Source organism: Perca fluviatilis, chromosome 12 (assembly GCF_010015445.1).
Source record: "Perca fluviatilis chromosome 12, GENO_Pfluv_1.0, whole genome shotgun sequence".
NCBI classification, from domain to species: domain Eukaryota; kingdom Metazoa; phylum Chordata; class Actinopteri; order Perciformes; family Percidae; genus Perca; species Perca fluviatilis.
Genome location: NC_053123.1, coordinates 38,939,752 through 38,964,817, shown reverse-complemented (window position 1 = coordinate 38,964,817; position 25,066 = coordinate 38,939,752). Strand labels below are relative to the sequence as shown.

At 41.5% G+C, this 25,066-nt stretch overlaps 1 protein-coding gene across 1 annotated transcript in view; it reads left to right on the top strand.

The window, feature by feature from the left end:
- The window catches only part of LOC120569501 (titin-like), a 276,128-nt gene that overhangs the window by 110,865 nt on the left and 140,197 nt on the right, over positions 1-25,066 (top strand). The window contains 26 exon segments of the mRNA XM_039817355.1: positions 370-420; positions 1,643-2,041; positions 2,941-3,219; positions 3,567-3,836; positions 4,769-4,908; positions 5,030-5,156; positions 5,318-5,584; positions 5,686-5,952; positions 6,697-6,960; positions 7,891-8,030; positions 9,725-9,851; positions 10,457-10,723; positions 11,567-11,833; positions 13,506-13,772; positions 15,193-15,332; positions 15,628-15,754; positions 16,363-16,505; positions 18,800-18,923; positions 19,007-19,273; positions 19,442-19,539; positions 19,922-20,090; positions 20,637-20,906; positions 21,540-21,806; positions 22,497-22,775; positions 24,210-24,621; positions 25,026-25,066. The exon segment at positions 25,026-25,066 is cut by the window's right edge and continues 84 nt beyond it. Of these exon segments, the coding sequence (XP_039673289.1) occupies positions 370-420; positions 1,643-2,041; positions 2,941-3,219; positions 3,567-3,836; positions 4,769-4,908; positions 5,030-5,156; positions 5,318-5,584; positions 5,686-5,952; positions 6,697-6,960; positions 7,891-8,030; positions 9,725-9,851; positions 10,457-10,723; positions 11,567-11,833; positions 13,506-13,772; positions 15,193-15,332; positions 15,628-15,754; positions 16,363-16,505; positions 18,800-18,923; positions 19,007-19,273; positions 19,442-19,539; positions 19,922-20,090; positions 20,637-20,906; positions 21,540-21,806; positions 22,497-22,775; positions 24,210-24,621; positions 25,026-25,066 (5,469 nt within the window).

Here is a 25,066-nt window from a genome sequence, read left to right as displayed (position 1 = left end):
TCCATCCATTGAGATGTTCTCATATTGTCCTTCATATTATGTCTGTCTTCAAATGTGTCTTCCACATTGATCATAAAGTGTCGGTCTTTACGTGTGTTCACTTCTTTCACTACAACTTTTAGTTTTCTGCATCGTCTTCCATCAATGTTTGTCACTTTGATCATCTTGTCCCATTATTCCTCCATTTTTCAAAAGATTTCACTCCATCTTCATCCTCTTCATTGTGTGCTGTGTGATGTCCCATTAATGTTCTCATTTGTTGTTGGAAAGAATATGTTTGACTTAGCATCTTTATCTTGCCTTCTGCCGGAGTATTTCCACCAACAGCTATCTCAAACCGAGACACTCATCTTATTGTTTCTTGTCCAGATGGGAAACCAACAGAGGAGGCACCAAAAGGCAGAGGCAGAGGACTTGGGGGTATGAATTCAATAAAAATAAAGCTAATGCGTACTAACAGTTTGCTCTTTTTGCTACATAATGTCTGAAGCAACTTTCTTTGCTCCATTCATGATATTTGTTAAGTGTAAGTTGTTTTCTTGTCTTGTTCTTTCCTTCTTTTGTGTTAAGCTTTTAATCTCGGCCAAAACGTTTTCTGATGATGATCAATATTAGGGCTCCAAAATCTTAATACAATAATTTAGAAATAGGCCTAAAGCTGTTACAATCAGTAGGGTCAAGGTTGGGTTTTTTAATTAGAGGCTGAACCACAGCATGTTTAAAGCTAGATGGGACTGTGCCATTCATAAGATAGCTATTTATTACAGACAAGAATATTATCAAATACCTCTTTCAAAAGATGAGAGGGGACAATATCTGAAGATGAATAGTAAGGTTTCATGTGTGATACAATATCCATCAATGCTGACAGGGCCACAGGCACATAATTCGTAGCTGCTGTGTTGACAGATGTCTGTTACGTAGCACCAAGTATCAAAATCCGTCAGTACCGAAAGATTTTTAAGCTTTGCACAAGATTGTTGTTCAGGAAAAGTTCTTGTTTGGCTGCTTGTGTTTTGAAAAAATCTGCAAAACATATCGTATTGGTATCGCAAACTATTGATACACAGATCTTATCCACATTTTTTTTCATTCTTGCACTGATACCAACCAATTGGAGCACTGATTTTTATTAGTAGCTAGAAAAGTTGGTGTCGATGTTCACACCATATTCTTTGACCTTTAATGTGTGTTACACATACATGCTTAAAGAAAACAAATATTTAGGGTTACAGATATTCTTCAGGACACATTTAAACTTTCACAGCGTGAAAACACAGGTGGGTAATCTATCTGGAATCTATCTTTTGCTAATTAGCTTCACAGTTGCTGGAGTTGCTACATCTTTCTCTCTTTGCGTGTTGTATGTGTGGTTTGTTGTGTATGTTCCCTTGTAGTTTTGGGCTTCTTCAAAGAATCCTGTTGGAAGCTCATAAAGAGTTACTTTGCATGTTAATAATCTTTAATAAAATCTTATATTCTAACACAAAGATTTTTCTTAAATGTGAGATTATTTTGACATAATTACTTTTAATTCCCAGTAGGCACAAGGTCTTATAAACATCCCATTGTCCAATGTCTGATTCTTTACTCACCTTCTTATTAAACTAACTTGATGGGTTTTTTGTATGTCACGTTGCAGCGAGACAAACGCCATCTCCTGGTGACGCTGGCAAAGGCCGCGGCCTGAGACCCGGTGGAAAAGGCCCGTCACCACCAGAGGAACCCTTCGGAGGATTTAAGCTCAAAGCCGTGCCTCTGAAATTCGTCAAAAAGATTCAGGACATTGTGCTGAAGGAAGCTGAGTCTATTGGCTCATCTGCTGTGTTTGAGTGTGAGATTTCACCTTCCACCGCCATCACGACGTGGATGAAAGATGGTAGTAACCTCCGCGAGGGGCCCAAACACAAATTCACAGCTGATGGCAAAGATCGCAAGTTGAACATTATTGATGTCCAGCTGTCTGACACCGGTGAATACACCTGTGTGGGCAAGAACGCTGGCAAGGAAATAACATGCACAGCCAAGCTTGTTGTTGAAGGTAAACTAATGAGGACTTTTTATCCAACATAATGTTTGAGAAGTTTAATTTATTGTGTTGATTGAAAGAAAACAAGCTTTCTGTTGGCATCAAAAAGTTCTCAAACTCAGGTATGGTATGACACTAGAGGTAGGAATCACCACAGGCCCCACGATACGATTTAATGACGATACTTATGATAAGATATTTAACCATTTATTTTGCCATATATTGCACTGTATTACCTTTTTGCTCTCAATCGATTAAAATATTTAATCGTGGTTATTTGCATGATTGTCTATAGTTAACTTACATTGAAGCGCAAATTAATCCCATCTTTTTTCATCTGTTCTAAATGTTCTTTAAAAGGGATATTTTTTTCAAGTTTTTAATGCTCTTTTCAACGCGGGATCAGCCAAATGTTGATTATTATTGCCTCAATCCAAAACTGGGTCAAATGAGTGTACATGCAAATTAGTCTTTTGGAACGAACCATCTAGAAGGGCTTTAAAACTCAACTTGCCATTCAAAAGACCCTTTTCTTCCTCCATTTCTGCTCTATTAGCTTTGTTGTCTGCTAGCCATCCACAACGTTCCACAACAACTACAGAGCAGTGCGAGGCCCAAATCACAGAATGCACATGCGTTAATTGGCCGTTGAAAAACTGAGTGACTTAGTTCTTAGCGCGTTCATTTTGACAGCCCTACCTTTTTACCTTTTTTCTATATCCCCAAAGCCTTGCTTTGGGGATATAGATTGATTCTTGGCATCCGCGTGTCGATACGGTAATGCCACGAAAAATATTGCGATACTTTACTTTGATACTTTATGATTCACCCCTAATAGCACCAATATAGAAGACACTGAATGATACCTAGCCATTATTGTTTTTTTAAATTCTGTAACTCTTCTTGTGCAGAGCTGCCGGTGAAATGGTTGAAGGAGTTGGAACCAGAGACGTCCTGTATTAAGACTCAGCCCATGTACCTAACTTGTGAGTTGAACAAAGAGAGAGATGTGGTCTGGAAGCGTAACGGTGCCCTCCTGAAGAAAAAGGCAGGAAAAGTGGCCATTAATATCATTGGTCTGCAGCACGCTGTGACCATCCAGAACGCCACTGAGGAAGACGCCGGCGCCTACACGTGTGAGGTGGCTGGGCAGGAGGACGTCAAGACGACAACCAACGTCAAAGTGATTGGTAAGAACCTTCTCTTCTTGATGGATTTCACCATGTGACGTGTCTGTCCTTTTGTTCTTTCATCACTTTAACCTTTTCATCAAAACGCAAGTTCTTGAAAGTGTTGGCCAATGGTTATTTTATAAATCATAAACTATAAGCTGCACTAAGTTATCTGAAGTCAAACAAGGTTACCAGAAAAACAAGAGAAGCAGTGTTTTCATAGATCAGGATAGACAATAGATAGAAAATTTGATAGACAGCAGATCAGGGAGAGCACGCCAGTATCACCACATGCACATTGCTCCCTCTTTTCATCACTTCATAGTTGCACTTTGTTTGAAATTACTTCAACTCTCCGTCCTCAGAAATCATCAAAGACTGGCTGACGAAGCCTCTGAGGGACCAGCATGTGAAACCGAAGGCTAAAGCCACGTTTAAATGTGAGCTGTTCAAAGACACTCCCAACTGGAAGTGGTTCAAAGGAGACAACGAGCTCGCTCCTTCTGACAAAGTGGAGATCAACAAAGATGGAAAGGACGTGACACTCACTATCAAAAACTGCCAGCCGGACGACGTCTCAGACTATACCATCGAGGTGGAGGACCGCAGATACACGGCCAAACTCACACTCGGAGGTTAGTGCAACAATTACATTTCAGCCTCTCAAATATGGAGGTTTCCTGCTTTTCTCTGTTTTGAAACGTGTTAAACTCAATATCTTTGGGTTTGGGACTGTCAAACCTTGGGTTTTAAAGGTCCCATGGCATATTAATATGAGTTCCCCCAGCCTGCCTATGGTCCCCCAGTGGCTAGAAATGGTGATAGGTGTAATCCAAGCCCTGGGTATCCTGCTCTGCCTTTGAGAAAATGAAAGCTCAGATGGACCAATCAGGAATCTTCTCCTTATGAGGTCATAAGGAGCAAGGTTACCTCCCCTTTCTCTGCTTTACCCACCCAGAGAATTTGGCCCGCCCATGAGAGAGAGACATCATGGCTTTCAAACGAGCAAAGTGGCAGTTGGTCAAGGCCACACCCCCACCCTCCACCTTGCCCCCTTTTCCTCTCCTCAATAGCTACAGACACAGAAATGGCTCATCCTAAGGAAAGCTCATTGTGGGACTGGCTCTAGTGGCTGTAATTCTGCACCAAGGCTGAATTTCAGGAAAGAGACTTCAGATACAGTATTAGGGGACCACTAAGGTCTATATAAAATAGACTTCAGATACAGTATTAGGGGACCACTAAGGTCTATATAAAAGAGACTTCAGATACAGTATTAGGGGACCACTAAGGTCTATATAAAAGAGACTTCAGATACAGTATTAGGGGACCAATAAAGCCTATATAAAAGCATCCAAAAAGCAGCATGTCATAGGACCTTTAAGAAACTGGGATGGACTTTTTTCACTATGTTCTGACATTTTATAGACCAAACTAAATGCATAATCTAGAAAATAATGGGCATATTAATCGACTATGAAAACAGTTGTTAGTTGCAGCCCTGATCATGTTCAGTATTTAAGTAGTATTCAGTATTAGTTGTTAACTCTTGTGTATGATGTTTCAGAGCGCGAGGCAGAGATCCTGAAGCCTCTCTCCAGCGTGGAGGTGGTCGAGAAGGAGGAAGCTAACTTCAACACTGAGATTTCAGAGGAGGATGTAGTCGGGGAATGGAAACTGAGAGGCCAGGTGTTGATGAGGTCTCCGGTAAGTTTAAAAGACAAAAACCCTGATCTCAGAATGAAAACACCATGACTGTGTTGTATGTAACAGTGACGTCTGCTTTCCTTTCCGAGAACTCACGTATGTGTTTGTTCTTTTCTTTCAGACCTGCGACATTAAATCTGAAGGCGGGAAGCGTTTCCTGACGCTGAAACACGTGCAGCTGGATCAGGCTGGCGAGGTGTCATATCAGGCGCTGAACGCCATCACCAGCGCCATGCTCAGCGTCAAAGGTACAAACCTGACACACATGTACCCTACTCTGTGTTTGTGTTGTCGTGTTGCATTTGTGGGTCTCAGAAAACGAAGGAATTTATCAAGGGATACGGTAAGAAAAGATCTGTCTGCGTTTCTACTTTTGTGATTAACTGGTGGATTGATTTGCACCTCGCAGAGATCGAAATGGGCTTTGTTGAGCCACTGCGGGATGTTTCTGTGCCTGAAAAGAAACAGGCTAAGTTTGAATGCACCATCACCAAAGAGGTGTCAAAGGTCATGTGGTTCAGGGGGGTGGAGATTGTCACCCCGAGCCCTAAATATGAAATAATGGATGATGGAAAGAAACACATGCTGATCATAAACAGCTGTGAATTTGATGACGAGGCTCAGTACACAATCGAAGTGTTGGGCCAGAGATCTAGTGCTCAGCTGGCCGTGGAAGGTAAGTGGCACACACAAACGCTTCCTGTTGTTTCCTCTTTGGATGTTTGTTGGATGGCGACAAACCCCTCTGTCTGTGTGCACTGACCTGGTTTATTTCAGGCATGAGGCTGAAGTTTGTGCAGCAGCTTCAGGACCAAACTGTGAAAGAAGGTAAAACGGTTCGATTTGAACTCGAGCTGTCGCACGATAACGTGCCAGTGGTTTGGTACCGAAACGAAATGAAGCTCCACGTAAGCCGAACCGTGCTCACACATGTGGAAGGAAAGAAACACATTCTAGAAATGAGGACGTTGACTCTAGATGATACGTGCCTGGTAAAGGCCGAGGCCAAAGGGATTTACTCCATGGCAAAACTGACGGTCATAGGTAACGGCACCCTTCCTCTTCCTCTTTTATCTCAGGCCTGAGTCGGACAGACTTTTAGCAACATGTTGCATCAGTGTGTTCTGTTCTCATTCATTAACTCTCCTGTTGTCTTCCCATCGACCATGCAACTTTTTGTTTTTTTTGTGGGCCAAAATTTCAAATTCAAACTTTTTTTGGTGACGTTTTTGTCACAAATTTCCGAGGTTATTGTCGATTTTTCTGCACTTTTTTTATACGTTTTTGTTGGGTTTGCTTTCCAAAAAATTAATTCTTGATCATTTCTTTTTTTTCAAATGCTATAACATTTAATAACACACCCAAATTCAATGAAAGTAGTGAACTGGTCATTTATTCTACTTGTAAGGAGTAATGGTTGTATGGAACCATCCACGTTATGTTTTTGGACAATTTGGTTGAAAGAAACCCAAATTTCTGATACAGAAACCTTTTGAAAATGGGTCAAATTGGACCCAAAGACAACAGGAGGCTTAAAGCATGTCAAAGTTAATATCTGAAATTATTTGATGATAGAAGTTAAAGTCTCAACTGGGATTTGAACGAGACACAAGACTTAAAGAATCATTTTTGTTTATTACAACTTGGATTTTATTTTCATGCTTTCTTACTTTTTCTTTGCTCCTTTCCCGGAGGAGCGTCTCCAGTCTTTGGTACGTTTGCGTAGATCGGACTTTTGCAGCGAACTGTATGAAATGAATCTGACTCTCGGTCCCGGTTGTGTTGCAGAGGGCGACGCTGTCTTCGTGACGAAGCTGCAGGATTACACTGCCACGGAGAAAGACGAGGTGTCTCTGGACTGTGAACTGAGCAAAGACGTCCCCGTGGTTTGGTATTACGGCGAGAAGGAAGTCATCGCCTCCAAGACGGTGGTGATGCGGTCAGAGGCAATGCGCCGGTCTCTGGTCCTGAAGAAAGTGACGCAGAGCGACAAAGGGAAATATACCTGCGACTGTGGGACGGACAAAACCTCCGCCAGCCTCAACATCGAAGGTAGACGGGACGCTCTAAAGCATCATTCATTATCAAACTCAATTTCATTAAAGGCCACACTGGAAAATAACAATCAAATCAAAGACCAGACATGTAAAGTTTATGCACATGCTTTTATTTTGAAAAAGTCAAATCTCTTTGACTGTATTGATGCATGTCTCATATCGATTAGATTAGATTAGATTCCACTTTATTGTCATTGTGCAGTACAAAGACAACAAAATGCAGTTTGCGTCCAACCAGAAGTGCAAAAAAAGCAGAAAAGTGCAATGTGATATTCAAGTATAGACAGGTGGTGCATAGGCAGGACAAGAAATATGTTGCAGTTATAAGAGCATAATAAATATGGCTATGTAATATGAACAATGTATGAACAACATGTACAGATATGTGCAATGTAGTAGCAGTAACATTAGTCTTCTCACTGACAGTTTGGTCGACATAAAGGCCTAAAAACCTCAGCAAAAAAAGTAACTTAGCCATCATAAAGTTTAGCAAATCAAGCAAAAACAATGATAACACTTTTATAAACAACCTGTTCCACAGCCAGAATATAAAAAACTCTCTGCTTTTTTGGGAATACATGAGTCTCAAAGTCTGCAAATCTGTGTCGCGTAATTGCAGTTACAAACAATTGGCTTATAAGAATGTTTCTCCCAAGTCTTGGCAATCAGAGAAAACAGAAATAAACTCAGTAACTAACACAAATATAAAAATATTTAGAGTTTCCCCCAGAAAAGTCCAGATGCTCGAATTAAACTATGTTCTTCTGAATCTGTTAATCTGTGTGAACATGGAGCTGATTGTTTTTTTATTTCACAGCAACTGAAACCTTTCAGGACAAACTAATGTTCCTGTAACGTCATGAATGAACACAACAGGAACTTAATATTTAAATTCTTTGATCGTTTTCTTTTGTTTCCCCTCCAGCTCGGGACATCAAGGTTGTGCGTCCGATTTATGGCGTGGAACTGTTTGACGGAGAGACGGCTCGCTTCGAGGTGGAGATCTCCGAGGACGATGTGCACGGCCAGTGGAAACTCAACGGAGAAGTCCTCAGTCCTTCTTCTGTAAGCACAGCAACTTGTTCAGTCTTTCAGACCGTTTTATAATGGGTTTGTATGTGACAGAATTTCAAGTTGCTACAGTGGGCAGGGACTGTACGATCCTCTGATAGTTTTCTAGAGAAATTGCTCTCTCCCACAATTTTCACTCTTCATACATAATTTTAGGTCAAGATTTTGGAAAATTTGTTCCGGTTGCAGACATATAACGTGCATACCAACTGCCGAATAGGCCCCAATAGAAACAACGAATATCTGTAAGGCAGATGGTGCCCTTTTTATAACCTGCTCTGAGGTGCTTATATTTGACACCACAAACAAAACCAAATCAATGCGTTTGGCAGACTTTGATCTTTCTGGTGATGATAATATTTTGGCGTTTGGACTCACAATTTTTAACTTAAAGAAGGAACTTGGAGGTATAATAATCATTAAATTAGAATGGTTGACCTGAAGATGCTGTCTGCCCCTCCCTTCTCTACTCCTTTACCGGGCAAATTACCATAGCAAAAGGTTCTGACACACACACTCACACACACACACACACACACACACACACACACACACACACACACACACACACACACACACACACACACACACACACACACACACAGATAGACAGTCACACACACACTCACAGACACACACAGTCACACTCACACACAGACACAGACACACACACACACAGACAGACAGACACACACTCACAAACACACAGACACACACAGACATAGACACATACACACACATTCACACACACACACACACACACACACACACACACACACACACACACACACGCACACATCTTACTTAGGACTGGTAATATTAGCATTGGGATGTGCACCAAGTAGCCGGCCCACTGTTTAAATTTCTGTGCGAAATGTTCTAGTTAATGATGTTGAGTGATATTAATGTTCTAGTTAATGATGTTGAGTGATATTCATGTTCTAGTTAATGATGTTGAGTGATATTAGTGTTCTAGTTAATGATGTTGAGTGATATTCATGTTCTAGTTAATGATGTTGAGTGATATCAATGTTCTAGTTAATGATGTTGAGTGATATTAATGTTCTAGTTAATGATGTTGAGTGATATTAATGTTCTAGTTAATGATGTTGAGTGATATTAATGTTCTAGTTAATGATGTTGAGTGATATTAATGTTCTAGTTAATGATGTTGAGTGATATTAATGTTCTAGTTAATGATGTTGAGTGATATTAGTGTTCTAGTTAATGATGTTGAGTGATATCAATGTTCTAGTTAATGATGTTGAGTGATATTAATGTTCTAGTTAATGATGTTGAGTGATATTAGTGTTCTAGTTAATGATGTTGAGTGATATTAATGTTCTAGTTAATGATGTTGAGTGATATTAATGTTCTAGTTAATGATGTTGAGTGATTATAGTGTTCTAGTTAATGATGTTGAGTGATATTAATGTTCTAGTTAATGATGTTGAGTGATATTAATGTTCTAGTTAATGATGTTGAGTGATATTAGTGTTCTAGTTAATGATGTTGAGTGATATTAATGTTCTAGTTAATGATGTTGAGTGATATTAGTGTTCTAGTTAATGATGTTGAGTGATATTAATGTTCTAGTTAATGATGTTGAGTGATATTAATGTTCTAGTTAATGATGTTGAGTGATATTAATGTTCTAGTTAATGATGTTGAGTGATATTATTTGACAGGATGTGGACATCATCGAGGAGGGCGGCAAACACACTCTGATCCTGTACAACTGTAAAGTCTCAATGACCGGTGAGGTGGCGTATGCCGCCGCCAACGCCAAGTGTTCTGCCAACCTGAAGGTCAAAGGTAAACCAACAGCAACGTTAGCCTACTTCCTCCTATAACCAACAGCAACGTTAGCCTACTGCCTACTTCCTCCTATAACCAACAGCAACGTTAGCCTACTTCGTCCTATAACCAACAGCAACGTTAGCCTACTTCGTCCTATAACCAACAGCAACGCCTACTTCGTCCTATAACCAACAGCAACGCCTACTTCGTCCTATAACCAACAGCAACGTTAGCCTACTTCGTCCTATAACCAACAGCAACGTTAGCCTACTTCGTCCTATAACCAACAGCAACGTTAGCCTACTTCCTCCTATAACCAACAGCAACGTTTGCCTACTTCGTCCTATAACCAACAGCAACGTTAGCCTACTTCCTCCTATAACCAACAGCAACGTTTGCCTACTTCGTCCTATAACCAACAGCAACGTTAGCCTACTTCGTCCTATAACCAACAGCAACGTTAGCCTACTTCCTCCTATAACCAACAGCAACGTTAGCCTACTTCCTCCTATAACCAATAGCAACGTTAGCCTACTAGGTCCTATCTTGACATCAAAACACCTCCCTGTGTTTCCCTTCAGAACCTCCTCTGAACTTACCCTCTGTGTGTTTCCCTTCAGAACTTCCTCTGAACTTCTTGACGCCGCTGAACGATGTTCAGGTGTACGAGAAGGACGAGGCGAGGTTCGAGGTCGAGCTGTCGAGAGTTCCCAAGAGTTTCCGCTGGCTGAAAGGCTCCCAGGAACTGCAGAAAGACGACAAGTACGAGATGATCCAGGATGGAAACATGTTTGTTCTGGTGATCCGTTTGGCCGCCTATGACGACGAGGCAAAGTACATGTTTGAGGCCGAGGACAAGAGGACAGCTGGAAAACTGGTTATACAAGGTAATAAATACATTAATACTATACAGTGTATAAGGTAACTCTGGGTTTATTAAAGCTTTTTATAACTGGTCATACAAGGTAATAAATACTATAATAATACAAGTCAACTCTGGGTTTTATTAAAGGAGAAATCTGGCCAATTTTTACATTAATCTTGATCGCTATAAATATGTGAGTACTGTCCATAGAAAAAAAATAACTACCTAAATCGGTGCTGGCAACACGGAGTAGCTGCAGCTACGTCTACGAGCTTCCACTGAGCTAACACGGCAGTTGTCGGGGCAGGTTTTAGAGTGCCTTTGTGCCTCTTAACAGACACAAAATGCAATTAATGTCTGTGCAACATGAACAGGGCCCTTACGTGACAACAATATGCGTTTTCAACTCAGACATTGTTTAAATTCACCTACCCTGTCACGATCCTGACGGTAGCTAGCTTGCCCTGCAAGATGCTAGCTGCCGTCCAGGGATGAATGTGTACAGCCTGTCTTCTGTGATAATCATCACGCAGCAGTTCAGTGTATATTTCTCGTAGACGTAGCTGCAGCTAATAAGTGTTGCCAGCACCGATTTGTTTTTTATCGACAGTACTCGCATATTTATAGCGATCAAGATTAATGTAAAAATTGGCCGGAATTCTCCTTTAAATAGGTCATACAAGTTAACTCTGGGTGTTATTTAATGGGTCATACAAGATTAACTCTGGGTTATATTAAATGGGTCATACAAGATGACTGGGTTTTATGTGTCGGGAGGGTTAAATCTTTAATTTCAGACAAACTGGATGTTCTTTTAAGCTATATTCTCTGCATCAGATGTCTGACGGTTGTATTTCTGCGGCAGGTATTCGGCTGGAGTTTGCCAAACCGATTAAGGACGTGACAGTGAAGGAGCGTGAAACGGCCGAGTTCAGCGTTGAACTCTCCCACGACAAGATCTCTGTGGTCTGGTACAAAAACGATGTGCGCCTGCATCCTAGCAAGGTTGTGCACATGGCGGACCACGGGAAGGTGCACACGCTGGCCTTTAAAGAAGTAACCATCGACGACACCTCCATGATCAAAGTGGAGGCCATGGACAAGACCATGACCGCCATGCTCACTGTCATCGGTCAGTGTTTGGATGTCCTTCATATGTTTGGTTTCAGGGTTAGGCAACCTGTGGCTCTTTAGCCCCTCTCCAGTGGCTCCCTGCAGCTTTAACAAAAAGTTATATGGAAATTGAAGTGATTCTTACATTCTTTATTTAGGCTAAAAAACATTTTAGTCACCTCAAATGTTTGTCACAGCCTACGTACTGTACGTCTACAGCAGGGGTGTCAAACTCAACTTCCCAGAGGGCCACACTGGAAAATAAGAATCACATCAAGGGACATCAAGCATGTTTAGTTTATTGATAGGCTTTTATTTAATCGAAAAAGTAAAATATATTTGACATGTGTCATATAGTCTTCTCACTCACAGTTTGGTCGAAATAAAGTCCTAAAGAAGTCAGGAGAAAGTTCCTCAGCCGTCATAGAAATGAAGCGCCTAAAAACGTCAGAAAAAGTGACAAAAATGTCAGAAAAAATGTTAAAAAATTTTGGCAAAAGTGACAAAAACATCAGAAAATGTGACAAAACCTAGGTGGGCCAAAATGTATTGTGAACCTAAATTGATATGCAGGCTGGATCATAATCTGCGAGGGGCCGGATTTGGCCCGCGGGACTCGAGTTTGACACATGTGGTCTACAGCCTTATCCTCAAAATTTTGACAAACATCAGAAGCGATCTTGAGTTTCTGTAGACTAGCTATGAATCACAAATCCAAAAAGAAGAGAAGCCTTGAAAGAAAATTAAGAAATTAGTAGTAGACAGATACATGCTCACTGTCATTGGTCAGTGTTTAGTTGTCCTTCATATGTTTAGTCTCAGCTCCGAGGCTGAATTAAAAAGATGTGTTGATTTTCTAAAAAGAGTTTGGCTGATGAGGAAGTTGAAGGTAAGGTAGGTTACACAGACAAGATAAACTATTCAGAGTTTCAGAAGTGATATCTTAATACATGTAAGTCCCTGTTGTTGAAGGCTCCTTAAAGGCGACCTATTATGCTTTTCCGTATTTTCTGTCAATATATAATATATATCTATAATGTTACAATGTCGGATGATCATGTTAAATGTGGCCAAAGTTTCAAATAAAGAGGTAAACGTATTTTAGAGAAATGCCCGTGAGCTAAAACCTCAGATTTCCCACTGTTCTGAACGCTTCAGTTTCCATGTTTTTTCTACTCTCGACTCCGTGTCACGTAACTCCTAGCCGATTGTAGAAAAAACTGTCCTATGATTGGTCTTCTGCTTCAGGCAGCTACTGCAGTGTTTAAAATGTCACATGTAGCTACATGCTAACATCAGGGAAAGCTGCAATCTTGGCTGCAGATGTTATATATTTAATTTCTCCCAAATGTCAGGTCACATTACGTATGAAAGATGTGTGGTTGTGTAGTATTTGGTTTAGAAGCCTTATTGGTGTTTTTCACGGTACAAAGCCCTGCTATATACTCCGTTGCACTGTACAGAGACAGAAACGTTGACCAATCAGAGCAGACCAGGCTTCTTAAAGAGATAGGCGCTCCAACAGAGATGATGAGAAAAATAGTGTTTTTTGAATATTAAAGAATAGAAACATGTTCTAGTAGAAACACAATATACAGTAAGTCTCCTTTAAGAGTTAAGTTTTAATGCAAATGTTTGGAGTTTTAGTTAGAACAGACTTTAGATAATAAGAGCGTGTTGTTTGTGTGCAGAGGGCGACCTGTACTTCACCACCAAGCTGCAGAACTACACGGCCGTGGAGCGCGACGAGGTGAAGCTGGTCTGTGAACTCAGCAAATCGGTCGCAGACGTCAAATGGTTTAAGGACGGGAAGGAGATCACTCCGTCCAAGAACATCGCCATCAGCACAGACGGAAAGAAGCGCATCCTGATGGTCAGGAAGGCAGAGAAGGCCAACATTGGAGAGTACACCTGCGACTGCGGCTCGGACAAAACCACCGCCAGACTCAACATAGAAGGTAAATCTCTTCACAGAGTCTGAATATGGATGTGGTCATCTGCCGTATAAAGCAGAGTATCATCAGCGAAAAGAAAGTAGTCCCATAGAGACGGAGCGCATGCCTTCAATCTGATTGTCAAAAGGGTGTGACTGTACTCACGGTACCAAGAACTATTAACAAACACATCCCCTTCTTGTTCATAATGAGTCAACCCTCTAAGACAGTGTTTCTCAAATGGGGGTACGTGTACCCCTAGGGGTACTTTGGAGGACTGCAGAGGGTACGGGAGATATTTAACAAAATGTTTAATTACAATTTCAATTTTATTTATAAGGGACAATGTGCAATTAAAACATAAATGTGACCATTTGATGCATTGCACCAGAGTTAGCCTTTGACTAATTTACATCTGTAGTCCCTCGAGGCTGTTGTCCAGAACATTCCTCTTTATGTAGAATATTTTTTTTTTACCAAAGATGTGACATTTGTGTCGCCTTCTTTGGACCTAATCTTGCCTTCCTTCCTTCTACGTTTTTAGTTTCTCGCTTTTTTCTTCTTATGTCACTGTTTCTGAAGTTTTTGGTACTATTTTGACCTATTCTTGCTTTTCCTTTTTCCTTCTTTCTACCATCTTTTTCCAAGTTTTTGTCTTTTTTACAGTTTTTGTCTCTTTTTCTCATTAGCATTTAAATGTTTGTTTTTTCCAGTTCCAAGGCTGTTGTTTAGTAAATCTATCTCTGACAGCACTGTACTGTTCCTATTTATATACACTTTTTTTCCTAGCGAAAATGATCAGCGCTGGTCAGGGGCTACTTGGCTTAAAGAAACAATTCTGAAGGGTAACATTATTGAAAAAAGTTTGAGAACCACTGATCTAAGAAATATCTGTGTATCAACAGTTACATGACTGTATATTTTAACAGAAATTGTCCATAGAACGAGATTCACAGTTGTTTTTTAGTTTTTTACATTTGGAATTGCATAATCTGTGCTCCGACAACTTTTGTCGGCCACAGCGGGGTTGGGAGATTGAATAAGTGTTACTTTTTTCGACATTTTTGAAGTTTCTTTCAACATTTTCAGAAGTTTACATGAGCAACTTTGTATAAGATAATTTTATATAAATCCAGGTACTGAGCTGAACTTTTTCTGAGAGTGTAGTTTTACTCTCAATATCAATATATATGTGCAGAATTCATGGAGAGAATGGTTAATATCGAAATCATAATTTTGGCTCCAACAATTATCATTTCCAAACCTGAAACTCAATAAAGGCAGAGAGCATCGCGTCACACTCGGACAGACACGCCAACCCTAACCCATTTTAGAGATTTTACCCTAATTTTCACCCCTAATTTGTTTTATTTTCCCAAATTGCTCCAGCCTCTTTAGTCGCGTCTCTCTTACTAAAGTCTTGTCCTGGTCTTCCTCCCAACAGAGCGGGACATTAAGGTTGTCCGTCCGCTGTACAGCGTGGAGGTGACGGAGACAGAAACAGCCAAGTTTGAGACAGAGATTTCAGAAGAGGACGTCCACGGAAACTGGAAGCTGAAGGGAGAAGCTCTGCTGCCGTGTCCCGTAAGTCCAATATATACTACAGATATATGTAGTAATTATATATATATATATATATATATATATATATATATATATATATATATATATATATATATATATATATATATAGTGTTGGAATGTAACTAAGTACATCTACTCCAGTACTGGGCTTCGGTCCAAATGTTGAGGTACTTGAAATTTTTCTTTTCATGCCACTTTCTTCTGAAGTAAAGGATCTGAATACTTCTTCCACCACTGGTTTTAGTAAACTATCGGGGTACTTGTTGGCCTGCTGCATGACTCTGTTTTCTTCCAGGATGTTGAGATTAAGGAGGAAGGAACCAAACACCTGCTGATTCTCTACAACGTGCGCATGGACATGGCCGGCAGCGTCGACTTTTCCGCAGCCAACGCCAAATCCAACGCTCAGCTCCGGGTCAAAGGTCAGTCCATTTTATTCACATATCCAAGCTCTCAGGGCTCTGAACGGGGCTGTCCTGTTAGGGGTGAAAAGTCAAGTTTAGAATACATTTTTAAATCTCCACAGTAGATCCTGAAAGTTTATTTTTTTTGTAGCTCGATCAGATGTTTGTATAAGATACAATACATTTGGAAAACAATACAGTTTATATCTGTTTATATCTATATCTGGAGATTTGTTTTTAAAATAAAATGTTTTACAACATTTATCTGAAGGAGTTTGCTCAGATCTTTGTACTCAGATCCTAAGATAAAATGTATTTAAACAACAACACACGCAAACATGTAGTTTCTGTTTGATTTGGACATTATTATAGTGTATCTCATCTTGTAACATTACATTTAAATTTAAATCAAAGTGGAAACTTTTGTGTCGCAGAGCACTTTGTGTTCCAGCAGCAGAAAGTGTTGAATGTCTCCGTCGGCCAATCAGAGCCTGAGTTTATTTTAGACACTTTATCTGAAGAGAGAGAATCTCTGAGGCTTCACAAAACTCTGTGCCAGGAAACTACACTCGGCTCAGACCTTTTAAACATGTCTTCTGTGTCTCTGTCTCCGTCTGTGTCTGCAGCCCGGTCCATCGGGCTGATGCGTCCTCTGAAGGACGTGACGGTGACGGCCGGAGAAACGGCCACCTTTGAGTGCGAGCTGTCGTACGAAGGCATCGCCGTGGACTGGTTCCTGGGGGGAAAGAAGATGGAGGCCAGCGAGCGGGTGAGACAGACATTTAACATGTTTCCAGCAAGGGAACTCCTTCATCAACGCTGAACAAAATAGAGTAAAAGAGACACAAAGCGAGGTTAAGATGCAGTATCCGAAATTTACTTTTTCAACCTCCGGCCAAGTTGTCAGGTAGATGAAATAAAATCCACAGACCAAGCATCTTTTCTACCGGCCAAAAAAGTCTGTTTCTTGTGTTAAGATCCATCACAAAACGTCCTGGTTGGGGTTGCGAGTCCTGCTGGTTCATTTTCAGTTTTTATCTTACTTTCTTTGGGAAGCATTTCTTTATTTTTTTGAGTAGGAAGCACCGTTTCACTTTGCAAGTTGGATCAACCTCATCACGCCGTTTGTCTCGTACAATTAATCTCAGAGAATAGACAGAAGAAAGTAGCTGCAGCTTCACCCAAAATGAAGACTGGAAAACAGAATTATTAGGTACAAACATTTACCCTAGGGCGTAATTTCCAATGGGGACATGGGGGACTTTCAAATTTTATATTATTTTATTTATAAGTCTTGGTGATTGGCCACTAAGAGAGTACGACATATTTTTCTTATATATATACTGTAGTTTAGTACTGTTCTTTCTGACAGAATTTAATCTTGGTCAACTTAATTATTTCCTGGATTCTGTATCACCATAGTTCCTATAAATGTATGTAGAAATGCAGGAAATGGGTTTCAAATCGAAAAATAATTTCTGGCAGAGGACCCCCAGACCCCCACTTCTCAAACCAAAGTTACACCCTTGCATTTACCGGACATGTGGCGGAGAGCCTTCTGAGATTTATTCGCCAAATTTAAAATGTACCGCATTAGGAGCTTGGCGAGTGTTAATTTCGGACCGTGTTAAGATGGAGATCTTTCTGCAGTTTGTGCATTTAGATTTCACGTGTTCAGTAAAAACAGATCCGGTTTCCATCGTTAAATAACGTAATCTCATAATCTGAAGACCTTACTTCCCTGTAATCCAGATAACACACTGTAAAACAATGTTTGGATTTTGGTTTGTTTTTAGAAATACATTTCAGTTTGTGTTCATTTTCTTGGTTCCATCTTGAACCAGTCCGTCAGTTTATTAAAGACCTAATTACTGAATTTAAACAGATCATTTCACCTGTTTACCTAACAAATCAACTTGTTTTGAAGTTTATTTATGTCTGAATCTTATATTCTGAATCACATGTCAACATGAGACAAAATCCTGAAACAAGAACAAAAACTGAACTTTGATAAACTGGATTATCATCTCTCCTAAAACTCTTCAAATATTGGCTGATTTTCTTTTAAAGAACAGCAGCGGTTTAACAGTCGGGTTTCCATGTGAAGGTATTTTTTACAGTGTTGAAGCTGCAGTTAAAAATAATCCGAGATAGCCGAGCTGCAGCTGTTATCTTCGGCCAGACTCTCAGCTCCTTATATGTAGAAAGACCCGCAGTTAGTGCTAGCGAGTTAGCATCTAGCAAGCTAGCATCAACCTGCAGGAAGAATAACTTCATTCAGTGATAGCTTAAATCAAGTTACACTTTGGAATATGCCTTGGTGAATGGTGCTAGAGGACGGATTCTTGACCCGAGCCCGACGGGACCCGACAGTAACCAACGGGCCGTGTTCGGACAGATATTTAGGAATGATTTGGGTTCGGGTCGGGCTCGGTCACATCAGCGCGTTAAGGCATTGAACATTTTAAATTATTATTATGTTTATTATAATGCTTATTATGTAGGTAGCCGTTGCCCCGTGTGCGCTGGTGACCTCATCTGTTGACATTTCTGAATGCCTTCCTACAGCTACTTAATAGAAGCTTTCACACACACACACCTACATGAGTCATTAGTATGACAACAAAATGAGATTATAACTGTCGGGCTCGGACACAAATATCTTAATGCCTGTCAGATTCGGGTCAGGCCCGGTTACTGCTCTGTCGAAAGAAAAATGTCTCTCTACATACTACTCTCTACTGTTGTCTCTCTACATACTACTCTCTACTGCTCTCTACTGCTGTCTCTGTACATACTGCTCTCTACTGCTGTCTCTGTACATACTACTCTCTACTGCTGTCTCTTTACATACTACTCTCTACTGCTGTCTCTCTACATACTACTCTCTACTGCTGTCTCTCTACATACTACTCTCTACTGCTGTCTCTCTACATACTGCTGTCTCTCTACATACTACTCTCTACTGCTGTCTCTCTACATACTTCTCTCTACGGTCTGTAGTGTCCTGCTGGCTGTACTTGCTCTCTGGGGATAATAACGATACCTTGCGTTTGTGTGCAGGTGAAGACCCGTGTGGTGGGGCGAGTTCACACTCTGACCATCAGAGACGTGAAGTTGTCGGAGGCCGGCGAAGTCAAACTGAGCACCAAAGACTTCCAGACGCAGGCGCAACTCATCATCAGACGTGAGACACTCGAACGCACCGCAGGCTCAGCAGATGTTTGTCTTTGATTAAAATGTATTAATGGTTAATGTCAATGTGTGCAGAGCCGCCGGTGGAGTTCACGAAGCCGCTGGAGGACCAGACGGTGGAGGAAGAGGCGAGTGCGACGTTGGAGTGTGAGGTTTCCCGAGAGAACGCCGAGGTTCGCTGGTTCAGAGAGGGACAGGAAGTCAGGAAGACCAAGAAGTACGACCTGATCGTAGACGGAGTCAAGAGGAAGCTGGTCATCCACGGCTGCTTGCCGGACGACGCCAAGATGTACACGTGTGACGCCTCGGAGTTCAAGACTTCCTGTTTCCTGGAGGTCACACGTAAGCACAAAACTTTACCCCAACTTCATTAATAATGCTGCTTTTTTTTCAAAGTTTTTGCGCTTAAGTTGCTTTTTTGACAATGATGTCACTTTTTCTATGCTTTTGACAATTGAACTTACTAATCCAAAGATTATAAATGGAAGAGTTGTGTGTTTGTGTCTGCAGCTCCTCACGTGGAGTTCAGTAAGCCTCTGCAGGACGTCGAGGTCAAAGAGAAAGAATCTGCTAAGTTTGAATGTGAAGTTTCCCGCGAATCTGCCAAGGTGAGACCGGCCGACCAGCATCAAGATCTATCTATCTATCTATCTATCTATCTATCTATCTATCTATCTATCTATCTATCTATCTATCTACCTACCTACTTATCTATCTATCCATCCATCCGTCTATCTATCTATCTATCTATCTGTCTGTCTATCTATCTATCTATCTATCTATCTACCTACCTACTTATCTATCTATCCATCCATCCATCCATCCATCCATCCATCTATCTATCTATCTATCTATCTATCTATCTATCTATCTATCCATCCATCTATCTACCTAAATATTTTTTTTTTTTTTTTTTTTTTTTTTTTTTTTTTTTCTCTCTCTGAAATGAAATGAGATGAGATGAAAGTGAAACCTGTGTTTGTGTGGCAGGTTCGCTGGTTTAAGGACGGCAACGAGATCAGGAAAGGGAAGAAGTACGAGATTGTTGCTAAGGGCAAACAGAGGATCCTCATCGTGCACAAGTCTGTGTTCGACGACGAGGCCGAGTACGAATGTGACGCCCGCACCGCCAAGAGCTCGGGCATGCTCACCGTCATCGGTGAGGAACTCTCCATTTAAATACATAGATACAGTGCTCAGCATACGAAGGGTATGTGATGATGGGGGGGTATGGTGAAGGGTATGTGATGATGGGGGGTATGGTGAAGGTGTATGTGATGATTGGGGGTATGGTGAAGAAGGAAGTAGGATGTGGGGGGGTATGGTGAAGGGTATGTGATGATGGATGTATAGTATCTGAGATCATAAATAACTGGCCTTTAAAAATAGAAATCTGCCTGCCTCTATGGGAATTTAACATAGGGGTGTCTATACTTATGCCCCCTGTATTTTAAGGGGAACATTTATTTATTTAAGATACATTATTCATTCACAAAGAAAATTGGTGTCCTTAAAAGTTGGATTTTTCCAAATTTTTTTAATTAAGGCATTAAGATCAATTTCCAAAAGATGATTTTTTTATTCCACTTTTTAGTCAACTTTAGCATGGGTTCATAAAGTTATGCTGAGCACTGTATAACAGGGAACTCTTTATTTATGTAACATCTGGACATTGAAATATATATTTGATGTGTTTGTGTCGCAGAGGAGGCAGCGCGCTTCACCAAGAACCTGTCCAACGTGGAGGGGATGGAGACGGACAGCGTGAAGATGATCTGCGAGGTGTCAAAGCCCGTTGCCGAGGTGACGTGGTACCGCGGAGACGAGGAGCTGCCGGAGGGCGGCCGCTACGAGCAGATCAGTGACGGGCGCCGGAGGATCCTGATCATCCAGGACCTGAGAATGGAGGACGCTGGAGAGTACAACTGCAGGCTGAGTCCCACCGTGAAGACATCCGCCACGCTCCGGCTACACGGTGAGGGAGCCTTTATATCTGGGACCGCTCTTATTTTGGTAACGGCAGGATGTTCTTCACTTAGTTCTTTAGTTTGGTAACCCTCCGGCTACACGGTGAGGGAGCCTTTATATCTGGGACCGCTCTTATTTTGGTAATGGCAGGATGTTCTTTACTTAGTTCTTTAGTTTGGTAATGCTACACGGTGAGGGAGCCTTTATATCTGGGACCGCTCTTATTTTGGTAGCAGCAGGATGTTCTTTACTTAGTTCTTTAGTTTGGTAATGCTACACAGTGAGGGAGCCTTTATATCTGGGACCGCTCTTATTTTGGTAACGGCAGGATGTTCTTTACTTAGTTTTTTGGTTTGGTAATGCTACACAGTGAGGGAGCCTTTATATCTGGGACTGCTCTTATTTTGGTAACGGCAGGATGTTCTTTACTTAGTTTTTTGGTTTGGTAATGCTACACAGGGAGGGAGCCTTTATATCTGGGACTGCTCTTATTTTGGTAGTGATTTTATCGGCTAAATGTTTATAATTTTCCTGTTGAAACAAAGTAAAATAACACTTCCTGTTCTTCTTCTTCTTCTTCTTCTTCTTCTTCTTCTTCTTCTTCTTCTTCTTCTTCTTCTTCTTCTTCTTCTCACTGCAGAGCTGGCGGCCGAGTTCATTGCCCGGCCCCAGAACCAGGAAGCAGTGGAGGGCGAGAAGGCCGAGTTCGCCTGCTCCGTCTCCAAGGAAACGTACGAGGTGAAGTGGTTCAGAGGCGAGACGGAAGTGCACCCGGGGGAGAAGTACAGCGTGGTCAGCGAGGGCAAGAGGAGGGCTCTTATTGTGAAAAGCTGCGAGCTGAAGGACGAGGGCGGCTACGTGGCGCAGATCGGCAGCGTTAAGGCCTCCGCCGAGCTCTACGTCATCGGTAAGAGCTTCCTGTTTGGGTTATTTCAGAGAGAAGGGTTAATCGGTATCGGTCTGGGTTCACTATTAGGTTGGAGCGCTAGTTTTATGAAGTTTTTATGGATCTTTCTGAAATTTTTGTCACTTTTTCTGAAATTTTTGTCACTTTTTCCGAAGTTTTGTCACTTTTTCCGAAGTTGTTGTCACTTTTTCCGAAGTTGTTGTCACTTTTTCTGAAATTGTTGTTACTTTTTCCAAAGTTTTCTTCGATTTTTCTATGTTTTTGGTGCTTTTTCCAAAGTATTTCTTACTTTTTTCAAGTTTCTTGATCCTCATAAAGGTCGTTAATCAGTTGGGGTTTTCTTTCAGAGAAACTAAGACATCTTCGTACATTTTTCTCTTTCTTTTTTTCTGACAATTTTGGTTGCTTTTTTTCAGTGTTTTTGTCGTGTTTTTATTACTTTTTGTCTTTTTTTTAAATTACTTTTTGTCACTTTTTCACGACATTTTTGCTTTTTTTTACTTTTTGTTTGATATTTTTATATTATTTTTACATTGTTATGGTCACTTTTCAAAAAAACTTTTTGTTATATTTTCTGTGTTTTGCTCCCTGATACTTTTTCTTACATTTTCTTGCTTTCTTGCATTTTAGTGGCTTTTTCCGCCCTCTTCCAGCTCAGCTTGTACTGATGTCTGTGTGCTCTTCCTCCAGAGAAACTGAGGGTCATCACGCCGATTAAAGACGCGGCGGTGAAGGAGGGAAGTGAGATCGTGTTTAACTGCGAGACGAACACGGAGGGAGCCAAGGCCAAGTGGCTGAAGAACGAGGAGACGATATTCGAGAGCAGCAAGTACATGATGGCCCAGCGGGACAACGTCTTCTCTCTGAGGATCAGGGACGCCCAGAAGGCCGACGAGGCCGTCTACACCATCAGCCTGACCAATCAGAGAGCAGAGCACGCCAAGAGCACCGCCAGCGCTAAAGTGGCAGGTAAATAACTGGACCGTTCACTCTGCAAAGAGCAACGTCTTTATCTTTCACCCTGGACTCTCTGTCTCCATGTGTGTGTGTGTCTGATGGAACAACAATCTGTGAAACTGGTCCAGTATTAAACCAGAACCAAGCTGTACTGTAACCCTACAGGACTAATGTTCAGCAGCAGTTAGAGTCACTAAAAGTTCTGTTGTTGCTGCTGACAGACTCACATTATTATTCTAAGTGTCTGACAACATTATGGGATGGATCCCTACAGAGATAGACCTTTTAGTTAAAGAGTAAGATCCTTTTAGTTTAACATCAAACAGCCCCGAAATCACCATCACCAAACTACACCAGACTCCATGTAAATAATCAGGACTTTTAGCGTGTATAGAGCCAGCATATCTCCACCAGACTCCATGTAAATAATCAGGACTTTTAGCGTGTATAGAGCCAGCATATCTCCACCAGACTCCATGTAAATAATCAGGACTTTTAGTGTGTATAGAGCCAGTATATCTCCACCAGACTCCATGTAAATAATCAGGACTTTTAGCGTGTATAGAGCCAGCATATCTCCACCAGACTCCATGTAAATAATCAGGACTTTTAGCGTGTATAGAGCCAGCATATCTCCACCAGACTCCATGTAAATAATCAGGACTTTTATCATCATAAAACACACTTCATTCAAAGTGGACAGAAACTAAATAAAACTCTCAAAAACCATCTTTGTTCATCTTTCCACTGTTCCAACAATCACCACTCTGGTTTGGTTGAAATAAACCCTTAATTCCCCCATTTACATGTGGAGATATGCTGGCTCTATACACGCTAAAAGTCCTGATTATTTACATGGAGTCTGGTGGAGATATGCTGGCTCTATACATGTTAAAAGTCCTGATTATTTACATGGAGTCTGGTGGAGATATGCTGGCCTATAACGCCTAAAAGTCCTATTATTTACATGGAGTCTGGTGGAGATATGCTGGCTCTATACACACTAAAAGTCCTGATTATTTACATGGAGTCTGGTGGAGATATGCTGGCTCTATACACGCTAAAAGTCCTGATTATTTACATGGAGTCTGGTGGGTTTGGTGATGTGTGTGTGTGTGTGTGTGTGTGTGTCTCTGTCTGTGTGTGTGTGTGTGTGTGTGTGTGTGTGTGTGTGTGTGTGTGTGTGTGTGTGTGTGTGTGTGTGTGTGTGTGTGTGTGTGTGTGTGTGTGTGTGTGTGTGTGTGTGTGTATGTGTGTGTGTGTCTCTGTCTGTGTGTGTGTGTGTGTGTGTGTGTGTGTGTGTGTCTCTTGTGTGTGTGTGTGTGTGTGTGTGTGTGTGTGTCTCTCTGTGTGTCTCTGTGTGTGTATGACAGAAAGGTGTATCAGATGGTGTTTCCCTGTAGTTTGTTTAGCTGTTTAACATCTCTTTAACGTTCTCTCCTCCAGAGGAGAAGCTGAGGTTCCTGAGGCCCATCGAGGACATCGAGACCCAGGAGAAGAAGACCATCGGCTTCGTGTGCGAGGTGAACCGTCCCGAGGCGACCGTCCGCTGGCTGAAGGCGGGACAGGAAGTGACGCTCAGCAAGCGCCTGGTGTACCGCGCCGACGGCCTGCGCCACACGCTGACCATCAAGGACTGCGTGATGGACGACGAGGGAGAGTACACGGCCGCCGTCGGGGACGACAAGTGCGCGGCCGAGCTGATCATCAGCGAGGCGCCCACCGACTTCACCGCGGCGCTCAAAGACACGACCATCACTGAGTTTGAAGACGCCGAGTTCGTCTGCAAGCTGAGCAAAGAGAAGGCTTTGGCCGTGAAGTGGTACAGGAACGGACGGGAGATCAGAGAAGGACCCAGGTACAGGACAGTCTGTTATATACTGTATATATATCTATATATAGATATATATACATATATTATAATATATATATATATATATATAATAATATTTACAGCAGCTAACAATTATAAAAAAAGTATAATTTAGGAACCGGTACCGAAGACTTTGTGAATGATACCCGGACCTGATTAATATGCAGATGTACAGAGTGACCTTTGACCTTTGTGTGTGTGTGTGTGTGTGTGTGTGTGTGTGTGTGTGTGTGTGTGTGTGTGTGTGTGTGTGTCTGTGTCTGTGTCTGTGTCTGTGTCTGTGTGTGTGTGTGTGTGTGTGTGTCTGTTGTGTGTGTGTGTGTGTGTGTGTGTGTGTGTGTGTCTGTGTCTGTGTCTGTGTCTGTGTGTGTGTGTGTGTGTGTGTGTAGATACCACATGGAGAAAGAAGGGAAGACGTGCAGACTGGTGA